This window comes from Meriones unguiculatus, chromosome 15, assembly GCF_030254825.1.
Source record: "Meriones unguiculatus strain TT.TT164.6M chromosome 15, Bangor_MerUng_6.1, whole genome shotgun sequence".
Lineage (NCBI taxonomy): Eukaryota > Metazoa > Chordata > Mammalia > Rodentia > Muridae > Meriones > Meriones unguiculatus.
Genome location: NC_083362.1, coordinates 62176739 through 62188396, shown reverse-complemented (window position 1 = coordinate 62188396; position 11658 = coordinate 62176739). Strand labels below are relative to the sequence as shown.

Sequence of the window (11658 nt, the reverse complement as noted above, 5' to 3'; positions counted from 1 at the left end):
ACTCGGTTGATGGAATTAGCAGTTACTGAAGACTTCTGGCCGAGGCCACGTAGTTTGGCACATTTATAAAAGATGTAAAACAGGGCGGCAGGAGACAGAAGCATGAGGTGTCTAGAGTGGTACGGCAGACACCAGGCATGCACCGTGCATTGAAGCCCTTCTCCCTTCACCCTCCTCCCCAAGCCAACCCAGAGCATCACCCCCCACCCCCATCCACTGCCACTGCCCTCAGGCTGGTGGCTTTGCAGAGGCCAGGGGACCAGGGTGAGGGGTGCTGCCATCAGCTCCATGGACAATGACAAGAACCCTTAGATGAGTGGTCGGAAGGTGGAGCAATAGGAGAGGCAGGCAGGCCTCCTCCACACAGACATGCAATAGAGTGGCCCATGGGACCCCAGCAGTGGGGCAGGAGGCGGGGCTGGCCCTGAAGAAGCCCTGCCAGTCAGAAAGCTAAGGCAAGGGTCCCCGTGTCCCCTCCAAGCCTACCCCTTCACACGCAGGTATGGGCAACACACAACCCTGAGCACATCCCAGTGGGGCTCACACCCCGAGTCCCTCGGGAGCGTGGACGGGAGCTTCTCCTTCAGGCCAGGCCTACCTAGCCTGGGACACAGCCTCCCTTCCGGTGGCTGGCCAACCCCTCTCCAAGGGGAGACAGCCAAAGGCCACGGGGCCATGCAGCCTCAGTAGTGGCCTGGCAGGACTCTCCAAGCTGGCAGAGTTGGTGACTGCAGAGTCTAGACAGTGAGAACACGACTACACCCGTACAGGGGGTCCCGAGCAGGCTGTCAGTGGTCCCCGGGACCCATACTCATAGTCTGTGTCTGTGGGTGAGGTCATGAAGGAACTCAGAGAGCTCCCGGTCTGCCGGTCCCGGAAGCTCTGGATGTAGCTCTGTGGAGATACAAGCACAGCTGTGAGTCCTGCTATAGAACTAACCCTCTCTGTCCCACTCAGGCTTGATATGATGCTGGCCTGCACAGACTGAGTAATCCCCAAGCCGAGCCCACAGCCCTAAAACCCACCTTATGCCATATCCATTTAATGCCCGGGCTTGGGATACCTGTCCATACCTACAAAGCTGGATCCATCAGAGCCCAGGTATAGAGAGGTTCTGATGGATAGACAAATGCAGGCCTTAAGGGCAGTGTCCCCTAAGAAAGCTAAATCCTGCATGGTCAGTCTACACATGCCTCCCACCCTGGGGCTGGAGGGGCTCAGGGGCCTCACCGGGGAGAGGACATCTCCATTGAAGCGTTTGATGGGCACTGGCCTGCGCCTATAAGCAGGGTCGGGGGGACCAGGCCTTGGAGGTGCTCGAGGACCTCTGGGAGGAGCCCGGGGGGGTCTCTTCTTCCTTCTCTTCTCTTTGCGTTCTTCCTGCTGCCGGATCCGCATCAGCTGCACTCGCCTTCGCTGTCGGCTGATGACCACTATACAAGGATGGGCACAGAAGATGCTCAACTCTGCGTAGCTCTTCCCTGCGCCCTCTCCCTTTCTTCCTGCCAGGGGAGCTGAGGCTTCCATGGTCCCTTGCTCATGAACCCCCATCACTTTCATCCTGTTACTTCTTTTCCTAATTTCCTACCTCCAACATGGGCCTTCCCACAGTTTTTCTTTTCTTGCAAAGGCCTGTATATGCAACAGCCCCTCCCCAGCTGTAGTTGCTGTTCCAATCCTGAGGCCTTGGGTAACTCCCAGGCCAGCCACCATCCCATCGTCATATAACTGGACAACTCCTTCTTCATTGTTTCTTTTCTCCACTCACCTCTTTCTAATGAAGCAGTTCTCAACCTAGGTTGCAACCCCTTTGGGGTAGTCAAACAACCTTTTCACATGGGTTGCCTAAGACCACCAAAAAATACAGATATTTACTTTATGATTCATAATAGTAGCAAATTAGAGTTATGATGTAGCAACAAAAATTATTTTATGGTTGGTTGGTGGTCACCACAAAATGAGAAACTGTATTAAAGGGTCACATCGTCAGGAAGGTTGAGAACCACTGCTTCAATGCATTCTACATTCCCAAACATTAACCTCTGGTTCTTCCCTCCCCTACTCTAAGCCCTCCATGGGCATCTCACTGGCCTTCCAACAGAATTCAGCCCAGAGGGTCCATACCATCAGCCCATCTCATGAATTTCACCTGCTCCAAGCAACCTTCCTTCACCACCCTAACGACAGTGGACTCCTCAGAGCTACTGTTGCAAACTGCCTTGTGGCTGTCTCTCCATACCACTCTGCACAAGGGAACTTATTAGTTTGTTTGCGTGTCTATTATCTGTTTCTCAGCTGTCCGGGATGCACCCCCACAAAAGCATGAATCTTCTCTAGTAGCCTTCTCTGGTATGTGTGGTCCTGGATTCAAACTCAGAGCCCAGTGCATGCTGGGCAAGCATCCCACCACTGAGCTGCATCTGCTGCATCCTCTATTCTTCCTTCATTTCATCTCTGCTCTAGTGCCTGGAAGCCCCACACACTGACCTAGAGCCCCACACATTCTTTTGGGGTGAATATTGTGACTTAGCCCTCTTCTCCTAGACCTTGACCAAGTTGACTTTCTAATCCATGGAGGTCTTCCGATGTCGGTGTGTATAGTTTCTGTCCCTTCTCACTAATCCCTCAATGGCCCTACCCATCTTTGTCCATCCCATCTTCCCATGCCCACCCTAGCCTGTGTCCTCTCACCTTCTGTGTGGGAGTCCCTCTCGGTTGTCACCCTCCACTGCACCAGAACGCCCATCAGGCTGAGTAGGGGCCAGAGGGCCAGCAGGGCCCAGCTCCGCCAGCAGAGAGGAGGCACAGGCGCAGCCCGCAGCCGCTCCACCACGTAGCGCCCGAGCAGTAGCAGTTCAGCAAAATAGTCTGCAGCAGTGGCGATGAGTGCAGCACCAGTCACAGCAGTGGCAAGGGTGGTGAGTGGTCGGGGCCAGCGCAGCGTGAGCAGAGCACAGAGCAGGCCGCCTCCCAGCAGCAGCCCCAGCGGGCCCCACACAGAACCGGGCTGGTAATAGGGCGCAGAGCCCAGCAGGGCGGCAGCAGCCAGCAGCAGCCCCAGCAGCAGCCCCACCAGGAAGAGGCCCACACTGCGCACCAGCATGGCTACCAGGCCGCAGAGCAGCCCGATGCCCAGGGCGATGCCTGCGCTTGCCCCAGCACTCAGCTGCGTCTCCAGAACCCGCTCTCGGTAGCACAGCAGGAAGATGACCACTGAGCCAAACAGCAAGCCAGTGAGGAAGAGTACTGCCTTGAAGCAGCGGTAACCTGGAGGGGAACAGGGCCAGGGAGGGGCCAAAATGAGGTTACCAGGCAAGAAGTCAGAGGGGTCAGGACATGGAGGCACAAGGGGATCAGAGACATGGGTAGTAAAATAAGAGAATTAGGGGTCATAAGGGCTCCGTGGTGGAGCTAGAGGTCAGGAGAGATCATGCAGATATTTGCTGGGAATCATTGGGAAGACACGTAATCATTGAAATAATGATAAAGCCTTTGAGGGTCAGAGTTAAGAATCATTGGAGTTGCTGGGCAGTGGTGGCCTTTAATCCCAGCACTCAGGAGGCAGAGGTAGACAGATCTCTGAGTTTAAGGCCTGTCTCTGGTCTAGAGTGAGTTCCAGGATAGCCATGGCTACACAGAGAAACCCTGTCTTGAAAAACAAACAAACAAACAAAAAAGAATCACTGGAGTTGAGTAAATCAGTAATGGGGCAATAGGATGTTTAGAATCCTAGGGTTCAGAGGTATCATTGGGGTTGCAAGGGGATCAGCAACCGAGTCCCTGGGGCCTCTGAGGAGGACTATTCAGAGATAAAGAATCTGGAAGTTTGGGGGAGGGAGCTTCTGTATAGGGGTGAGGTCACATAGGTTCAGAAGGAATATCCTTGTGTGGTCGCAGGGCTTCAGAGATAAAGCACTGCTGGAAGGTTAGAGAGAGGACAGAGCTGGGTTAGGGGGAGATGAGGTCTTCGCAGATTGTGGATGGAGTGAACAAAAGCAGAGTCATTAAAATTGTTAAGACGGGCACTAGAGAGATGTCTCAACAGTTAAGAGCACTGGTTGTTCTTCCAGAGGACTTGGGTTCAATTCCCAGCACCCACATGGCAGCTCACAACTGTCTGTAACTCTAGTTTCAATGGATCTAACAAAATAAAATTAAATTTAAAGAAAAAGAAAAAAAAAAAGATTATTATGACAAAGGGAACACCGAAACCAGAGAAATGGGAGCACTAGAGACCAGAGTGTGGCGGAACAGCCTACAGATTGGAGTTATGGGGATCAAAGAGGACCAGTGGGAAGGTGCTAGTATCTACATGGGGTTTTGAGAAACCCAAGAGGACTATGTAGAGAAGACAGGGTTCTAGGGACTTGACAGCCATTAGCAGTCCTTGAAAGAGGGTGGGGTGTAGACCCTGAACAGCTGGGAAGGTGGGAGTCAGAGTTGGGAGTCAGGGAGAGGCAAAGAGAGAGATAATAAAGTGAAAAAGGAGATTGGGTTCCAAGAATGGGAGTATCAGACCCCAGAAGGTTCTGGAGTCAAAGAGAATCAGAGTTTTTAAAAAAAAAAAAAAAAAAGAGGGCTCCAAATCCGTAGTAGAGGCATCCAGGATGGGTAAGAAGACATGGGAGCTGAGGATAAGGATGGGGCTATCTGGAGCATCATGCAGAGGGTGTGAGTGCACAGAGCAGAGGGCGCGGAGACTCAGTACATGTCCTAAACCCCGTGAGGAGCATTTCTCCTGCCCACTGTGCAAAATGTAAAAGAGTGAGACCATCTGGTCCACATCCTATATTTCCAACTATTCTAACACACTTCTGGCAAACCATGCCAGCCTCTTTGCCCAAACTGGTTCTGATACTTATAATATTTTTTTTTCCTGGAGGCTTCCTTTGGGTCCCTACTCATAGAAGGCAGTCTCCACTGTGAAGTTCTACAGCTTTCTAAAGAAGCCCCTGGGCATTTGCTCTAAGCTGCCACTAGCCCATGTGACAGCTTTGTGGAAATGGAAAAAGGGTATACTTTTCTCTAGGGAAGGTAGCCTTGAGCCAAGACCTTGAGAGTTGTCAAATAGACCACATTCACCTGTTCCACTGAACTCCTGCTCCGTGCCGTCCCCCTACCCCCATCGCACTATGTAATCCATGCTGGCCTTGAGCTTCCGTTCTCCTGCTTCAGCTTCCTGAATTACAGGCATACCACGCCCTCCCCCATACAACTCTTCACAATAACCATCCTTATGGGAATCTGCCTTGTAGGCGATCTCCATGTGTATGACTACCATCCAGCCCACTCTAATATGTATCACAAGTGTGAATATTCCAGGTCTCGCCCCCACCGTACAATATGCCCTGTTGGTAAGGGACCATATTTAATCACCATGCTAAGAGATTTTTTTTTTAGCCCAATGATCGAAACATATCTTCATTACAATAGCCATTATTCCTTGGGCACCTACTAATTCTTCTCTATGTGGGACAGATCTCGTTGCCTTTGTCCAGGTGAGAAAGCTGAGATTCAGACAGGTTAATATGCCCATTACATCACTTTGACTAACATATAGGGTCAGGTTGAAACTCGGGGAGCCTAATTTAAAACCTGTTCTCTATAGAATCTAGAGCCAATGAGCTACAAATACATTTGAGATCAACAAGAGAAAGATATAGCCACAGGGGTGGGCTGGGCTGGAAATGACTTGGGAGACACCAGGAAAGGAAGCTCACTGAAACAGTGGAGGGGCACAGGGGAGGGATGAGGGGAAGTCTCACCAAAGAAGCAGTAGACGACTCCAAATAAACAGCACATGATGCAGACGAGGGCCGGCAGGGCCTGGTACCTGCGCTCCAGAGGCTGTTCACAGGGTGCAGCCCAGAAGGCATCATCCGGCTCCGGGGGCAGCAGCTGGAACCGCAGAGTTTCCATAGTACCCGGCATAGTGTTGGGACTAGAAGAGGGTCACCCTCCCAGGTCAACCTGACAGGGAGAAAATTGGGGTCAAGAGTCATTCGTGGGTCTCCACCAGAATTACACTGCGTGTGGGGGAATTCAGCAAGGCCAGAGTGGACAAAGGAATGATGCCCACATCAGGCAGCTCTAGAAGCGTCTCTGAGCAAAGACAAAGAGAAACAAGTGCCCGGCTAGAGGCGGCTGGGATGGACTTCAAAGAGGGACTAGATGAGGGTGGACGAGGGGAGGGAGGGTGCTGCTGGCAAAAAGAGGCAGCCCCGAGCACCATCTGTGAGAGGCTCAGTTTGGAATTGTCCAAGATTTACCTGGGCTGGAGGTGACCTGAGCTTCCGAGCAAAGGAGGCTTTGCAGGGTCCGGAGGAGCCGGGGTTGTGGGACGCCAGAGGCTCCGACTGACTGGGGTCCGGGCAAAGTCCGCCGTGCGAAGGGGGCTGCTGGGCCGGAGAGACGGGTCTCCGTACGACGGCGTTGCCGCTCCACCTCCAACACCTCCTGGCAATGCAGCCCCACCGCCCGGGAACTCGGGCCCGGTCCGGGGAAGGGAAAGGAGCAAGAGCAGGAGCTCGGGCTGCCCGGGAGCCGCGGCCCCATGCCCTGAGCCCGCCGGCGGCCTTTGGTGCTGATGGACAGCTCCGGCCTCTGCTCCTGACGTCACTCAGGGTGCACCATCCAGGCAGGGGCGGGCTGCTTCTGACGTCATCCGGGACGCACCAACCACGCCGAGGGAGGCAGGGGACTCCGCCCCCCCCGGCGTCTGCCACTCCGGCGCTGAGGAGGGGGCACTTCCGGGGGTCCTTCCCCTTTAACCTCCTCCCCCTCCTCCCTCTCCGGTAGCTGACGGCTGAGACCCCACCTCGGGGGCGGGACCCTCGCAGTGACACGTCGGACAGCAGCTGCCTAAGGAGGCCGGGCTGGAAGGAGAGCGGACCCGCGCGGGGGTTCCGGCTTGCGCTGCGGGCTCCGCTCGGCGGGGAGGGAGCCGGCCCGCCTTGCTGGGCCCGGGCCGTACGGATCCGCCCCCTCCCCGGTCCCGCCCCCTCGGAGCCTGCTCGGGCTGCGCGGGGGGCCGGGGGCCCGCTGTCGGGACGCCATGCGGGCGTCGCTGCTGCTGTCCGTGCTGCGGCCCGCGGGGCCCGTGGCCGTGGGCATCTCTCTGGGCTTCACCCTGAGCCTGCTCAGCATCACCTGGGTGGAGGAGCCTTGCGGCCCCGGGCCGCCCCAACCCGGAGACTCTGAGCTGCCGCCGCGCGGCAACACGAACGCGGCGCGCCGGCCCAACTCGGTGCAGCCCGGAGCAGAGCGCGAGAGGCCCGGGGCCGGCGGCGAGAGCTGGGAGCCTCGTGTCCTGCCCTATCATCCCGCACAGCCCGGCCAGGCCGCCAAGAAGGCCGTCAGGTACTCATCCGCTCCATCCACCCTACCCCCCGGGTACCAGCCTAGACGCGCGCGCTAGGGAGGCCGCCAGAGGCCGGGTCAGGCTCCGGAAGGAAGGGGCCGGCCAGCCAGGAAGTCCTCGGGCCTCGATTACTTCCTATGATCCTGCTTTCCAGGGAGACAGAGGGCCAGTTTGAAGCTTTTTCTGGATCCAATCCTGAGCTGAGCTGAGCTAAACCGGCTCCACCCAGTAGTTCCCCAAATACCCTCTTAACCCCTAGCTGGTCTGTTTAGGACTAAAGAAATTAGTGTTCAGGAGGATGAGTGTACAAAGAGGGGGAAGGAAAAAGGAGGGAACTGGAATTTACCTGTATTTCATTCCTAGATGGGTTGCAAGGGCCACCTTGGGATGAGATGGGAGAGGGAGGAATGTTCTCATCACATTGATGTCTCTGCCCACGAATTGAAGTAATTGCTTCTAAGTAACAGTGAATTCCAGTTGTACAACTTACCTTCTACCTTAGGAAGGTGAGTTACTGTCTTAGTTGCCCCTCTCCGAAATAGGGTCTCTACACCGCTTTGCCGTATATTCCCACACATCATTTATAGGGCATACTTGGCGGGGGGGTTGACAGCATTTTCATATAGCAGGAAGTGGATGCGCCGTGTGGCAAGCATTTTACAGTGTAAATACAATCAGGCCCATTTCACCGACGGCTCACACTAAGTGATATGTTCAGGGACACAACTACTAGGTGGTGAAATCTGGAGTTGGATCTGATGTATCTCTCACCTGCATGGGAATTGCTATCTCCTAAATGCAAAGGCCGATATTTCACTTAAATTCTCATGCCTCGTGGGAGAGATGTTATTCTTTATCCTGTTCCTGGGTGCAAAACAGGCCCAGAGAAGAGATCACAAACGAAGCCTGTTGTGCTATCTTGTTCATAACTGTCTTTTCCCAGAACTCGGTATATCAGCACGGAGCTGGGCATCAGGCAGAGGCTACTGGTGGCAGTGCTGACCTCACAAGCCACGTTGCCTACGCTGGGCGTGGCTGTGAACCGAACTCTGGGACACCGATTGGAGCATGTAGTGTTCCTGACCGGTGCTCGGGGCCGCCGGACACCGTCAGGCATGGCCGTGGTGACACTGGGCGAAGAGCGGCCCATCGGACACCTGCACCTGGCGCTGCGCCACCTGCTGGAGCAACACGGCGATGACTTTGACTGGTTTTTCCTAGTGCCTGATGCCACCTACACTGAAGCGCATGGACTGGAACGCCTAGCTGGCCACCTCAGCCTGGCTTCGGCAACCCATCTCTATCTTGGCCGACCGCAGGACTTCATCGGGGGGGAGACTACCCCAGGCCGCTACTGCCATGGAGGCTTTGGAGTGTTACTATCTCGCACACTACTACAGCAATTGCGCCCCCACCTGGAGAGCTGCCGCAACGACATCGTCAGCGCTCGCCCGGATGAGTGGTTGGGTCGCTGCATCCTCGATGCCACGGGCGTGGGCTGTACCGGCGACCATGAGGTAGGAAGACAAGCTTCCCCATTAGGTGTTGCCTCTCAGAGCTTGCATACTTCCCAGGAGAGGTGTGGGGTAGTGGAGATACAGTTTCCATGTTAACCTATCTTTTTTTTTTTTTTTTAAAATCCCAGTGCCCCTAGATAATTACTAGATCTGAGCTGCAGTAGCCTCATGGTGATGGAAACAATTATTAGGCAGGGCTGTATGGGGATTAGGGAGAAGTGAGAGATCCTTGCATGTAGGATGTCGTCAGTGTTGGTTATTTTCTTTAGCTCTGTGGACACCTCTGAGACAGCTTTCACAGAGGCACTCACAGAGACTTGACCAGGGTCGCACAACATCAACTGGCCAAATAGACTTAAAGTCCACAAAACTGAGTCCCATGTCCGTGACCCATCAGCGGGAAGACAGTTCTGCCATTGTTCCTGTTATAGATGCTTCCCTTCCTCTCCCCAGGGAGTGCACTACAGCTACCTGGAGATGAGCCCTGGGGAGCCTGTGCAGGAGGGGGACCCTCGTCTCCGCAACGCCTTGACAGCCCACCCTGTGCGTGACCCTGTGCACATGTACCAGCTGCACAAAGCTTTTGCCCGAGCTGAGCTGGACCGCACGTACCAGGAGATTCAAGAATTGCAGGTACAGCCTGGGCTTGAGGGTGGAGGAGTGAGTGAAGGGGTCTGAAGGGGTGAAGGTTCTGAGTAGGTCCTTAGGGAATAAAAATTCAGTGCAAAACCCACTGCCAGGTCTTAGGCCTCTGTGGAACCTCCAGGAAACTCCCCCTTTGACTTTTAAGCTGACTCAATCTGTGGCGACACTGTGTGGGGCCCTCGGGTGAGTGGAGGTTTGCAGGAAACTGCGGGCCCTCCCTGAGTACCACTGGCTGCCCACGCAGCCTCTATATGCACACTGACTATGTGACCACTTGCTTTGCTCATGGCCTGTTTTTCTGGCCCAGTGGGAGATCCAGAACACCAGCAGACTGGCTGCTGATGGGGAGCGGGCTTCTGCCTGGCCGGTGGGCATTCCAGCACCATCTCGCCCTGCCTCACGCTTCGAGGTTCTGCGCTGGGACTACTTCACGGAACAGCATGCTTTCTCCTGTGCTGATGGCTCACCCCGCTGCCCACTGCGTGGGGCTGACCAGGCCGATGTGGCTGATGTCCTGGGGACAGCCTTAGAGGAGCTCAACCGCCGTTACCAGCCAGCACTGAGGCTCCAGAAACAGCAGCTGGTGAATGGCTACCGGCGTTTTGATCCAGCCCGGGGCATGGAGTACACACTAGACTTGCAGCTAGAAGCACTGACTCCCCAGGGTGGCCGCAGGCCCATCACTCGCAGGGTGCAGCTCCTCCGGCCCCTGAGCCGAGTGGAGATCTTGCCTGTGCCCTATGTCACCGAGGCTTCTAGGCTCACTGTGCTACTGCCTCTGGCTGCAACTGAGCGTGACCTGGCTCCCAGCTTCCTAGAAGCCTTTGCCACTTCGGTACTGGAGCCTGGTGACGCAGCAGCCTTGACCCTGCTGCTCCTGTATGAGCCACGCCAGGCCCAGCGGGCAGCCCACGCAGATGTCTTCGCCCCTGTCAAGGCCCATGTGGCAGAGCTGGAACGGCGTTTCCCTGGTGCCCGGGTGCCCTGGCTCAGTGTGCAGACAGCTGCCCCCTCGCCACTGCGTCTCATGGATCTACTCTCCAAGAAGCACCCGCTAGACACTCTGTTCCTGCTGGCCGGGCCAGACACAGTGCTCACACCTGACTTCCTGAACCGCTGTCGCATGCACGCCATCTCTGGCTGGCAGGCCTTCTTTCCCATGCACTTCCAGGCCTTCCACCCTGCGGTGGCTCCACCACAGGGCCCTGGACCACCAGAACTGGGCCGAGACACTGGCCACTTTGATCGCCAGGCTGCCAGTGAGGCATGCTTCTACAACTCCGACTATGTGGCGGCCCGGGGCCGGCTGGTGGCAGCGTCTGAGCAGGAGGAGGAGCTGCTGGAGAGCATGGATGTGTACGAGTTGTTTCTGCGCTTCTCCAGCTTGCATGTGCTGAGGGCAGTGGAACCAGCCCTCCTACAGTACTACAGGGCCCAGCCATGTAGTGCACGGCTCAGTGAGGACCTTTACCACCGCTGTCGCCAGAGTGTGCTCGAGGGCCTCGGCTCCCGCACCCAGCTTGCCATGCTGCTCTTTGAGCAAGAACAGGGCAACAGCACCTAAGCCACCTAAGAGCACCTGTCCCTGCTCTTCCCCAGTGACCTGGAGCCACATGCCAGCCTCGCTGGACAGGGCTGGCTGTAGCCTCAGACCCTAGGGCAGCCCACTGGTCCCTTGTCTTTTGTTTTGTGGGCCTGTGGGCTCAGGACAAAGCCTGAGAAAGATGCCCTAGAGCCATTTTTTTTCCTGTCCAGTCTCCCTGCCCCCTTGACGCTGCTGATTCAGGCTGTGGCCTCTGTGTATTTATGCCTAACGCCAGCCATGGTTCCAGGGATCTTGTCCTGGGGGCTGGGCTGTAGATGACTTGTTGGAGGAGGAAGCTAAGAAAGGAGGGATATGGGATCTACCTTCTCCCTCTGGATCCATGATGAAACCCTGGCTTTAATAAACTGGCTAAGTGTGGACTAATGAGTGAAGACTGGTAATTCAGAGTTTTAGCAAGTTGCCTGGGAGTAGGGAGAACTGACTTGTAAGGATGGAAGAGCCCTGTGTCTGTGGAGCTTTCATTTTCTTTTACAGGGACCAAGTCATAGATGCCCAGCCCACAGCAAGTGCATGTGGGCGCTCTCTCTCTC

General features: G+C 55.5%; 2 protein-coding genes across 4 annotated transcripts; one reads left to right on the top strand and one right to left on the bottom strand.

Moving 5' to 3' along the window:
- Positions 1–33: 33 nt before the first annotated feature.
- Tmem198 (transmembrane protein 198) lies at positions 34–6636 on the bottom strand. Of its 2 annotated transcripts, none has more exons than XM_021626317.2 (5): positions 6270–6636; positions 5766–5970; positions 2692–3267; positions 1231–1433; positions 34–894 (listed from the first exon to the last, which is right to left on the bottom strand). In XM_021626317.2, exons 2-5 carry the CDS (start codon positions 5929–5931, stop codon positions 757–759), a joined length of 1083 nt encoding a protein of 360 aa, XP_021481992.1. In that variant the 5' UTR covers positions 5932–5970; positions 6270–6636; the 3' UTR covers positions 34–756. The 2 variants fall into 2 exon arrangements, with proteins under 2 accessions (XP_021481992.1, XP_060224662.1); XM_060368679.1 differs by having other exon boundaries at positions 5834–5970; positions 6270–6610.
- A 58-nt stretch (positions 6637–6694) lies between these two features.
- Positions 6695–11487, top strand: Chpf (chondroitin polymerizing factor). Of its 2 annotated transcripts, XM_060368675.1 has the most exons (5): positions 7225–7359; positions 7724–7866; positions 8304–8877; positions 9331–9510; positions 9830–11487. In XM_060368675.1, the coding sequence occupies exons 3-5, from the start codon at positions 8476–8478 to the stop codon at positions 11084–11086; spliced, it is 1839 nt and encodes a 612-aa protein (XP_060224658.1). In that variant the 5' UTR covers positions 7225–7359; positions 7724–7866; positions 8304–8475; the 3' UTR covers positions 11087–11487. The 2 variants fall into 2 exon arrangements, with proteins under 2 accessions (XP_021481980.2, XP_060224658.1); XM_021626305.2 differs by lacking the exon at positions 7724–7866 and having other exon boundaries at positions 6695–7359.
- Positions 11488–11658: the final 171 nt, after the last annotated feature.

What these genes read in the sequence shown, in the direction of transcription:
- Tmem198 (XM_021626317.2), bottom strand. Translation starts at nt 5,931, where the DNA reads ATGCCGGGTACTATGGAAACTCTGCGGTTCCAGCTGCTGCCCCCGGAG. An exon ending in GAGGGACTCCCACACAGAAG is followed by an intron (nt 1,434 to 2,691) that starts GTGAGAGGACAC and finishes ATCCTTGTATAG; the next exon opens with TGGTCATCAGCCGACAGCGA. An exon ending in ATGGAGATGTCCTCTCCCCG is followed by an intron (nt 895 to 1,230) that starts GTGAGGCCCCTG and finishes GTATCTCCACAG; the next exon opens with AGCTACATCCAGAGCTTCCG.
- Chpf (XM_021626305.2), top strand. Translation starts at nt 7,055, where the DNA reads ATGCGGGCGTCGCTGCTGCTGTCCGTGCTGCGGCCCGCGGGGCCCGTG. An exon ending in GCCGCCAAGAAGGCCGTCAG is followed by an intron (nt 7,360 to 8,303) that starts GTACTCATCCGC and finishes GTCTTTTCCCAG; the next exon opens with AACTCGGTATATCAGCACGG. An exon ending in GCTGTACCGGCGACCATGAG is followed by an intron (nt 8,878 to 9,330) that starts GTAGGAAGACAA and finishes TCCTCTCCCCAG; the next exon opens with GGAGTGCACTACAGCTACCT.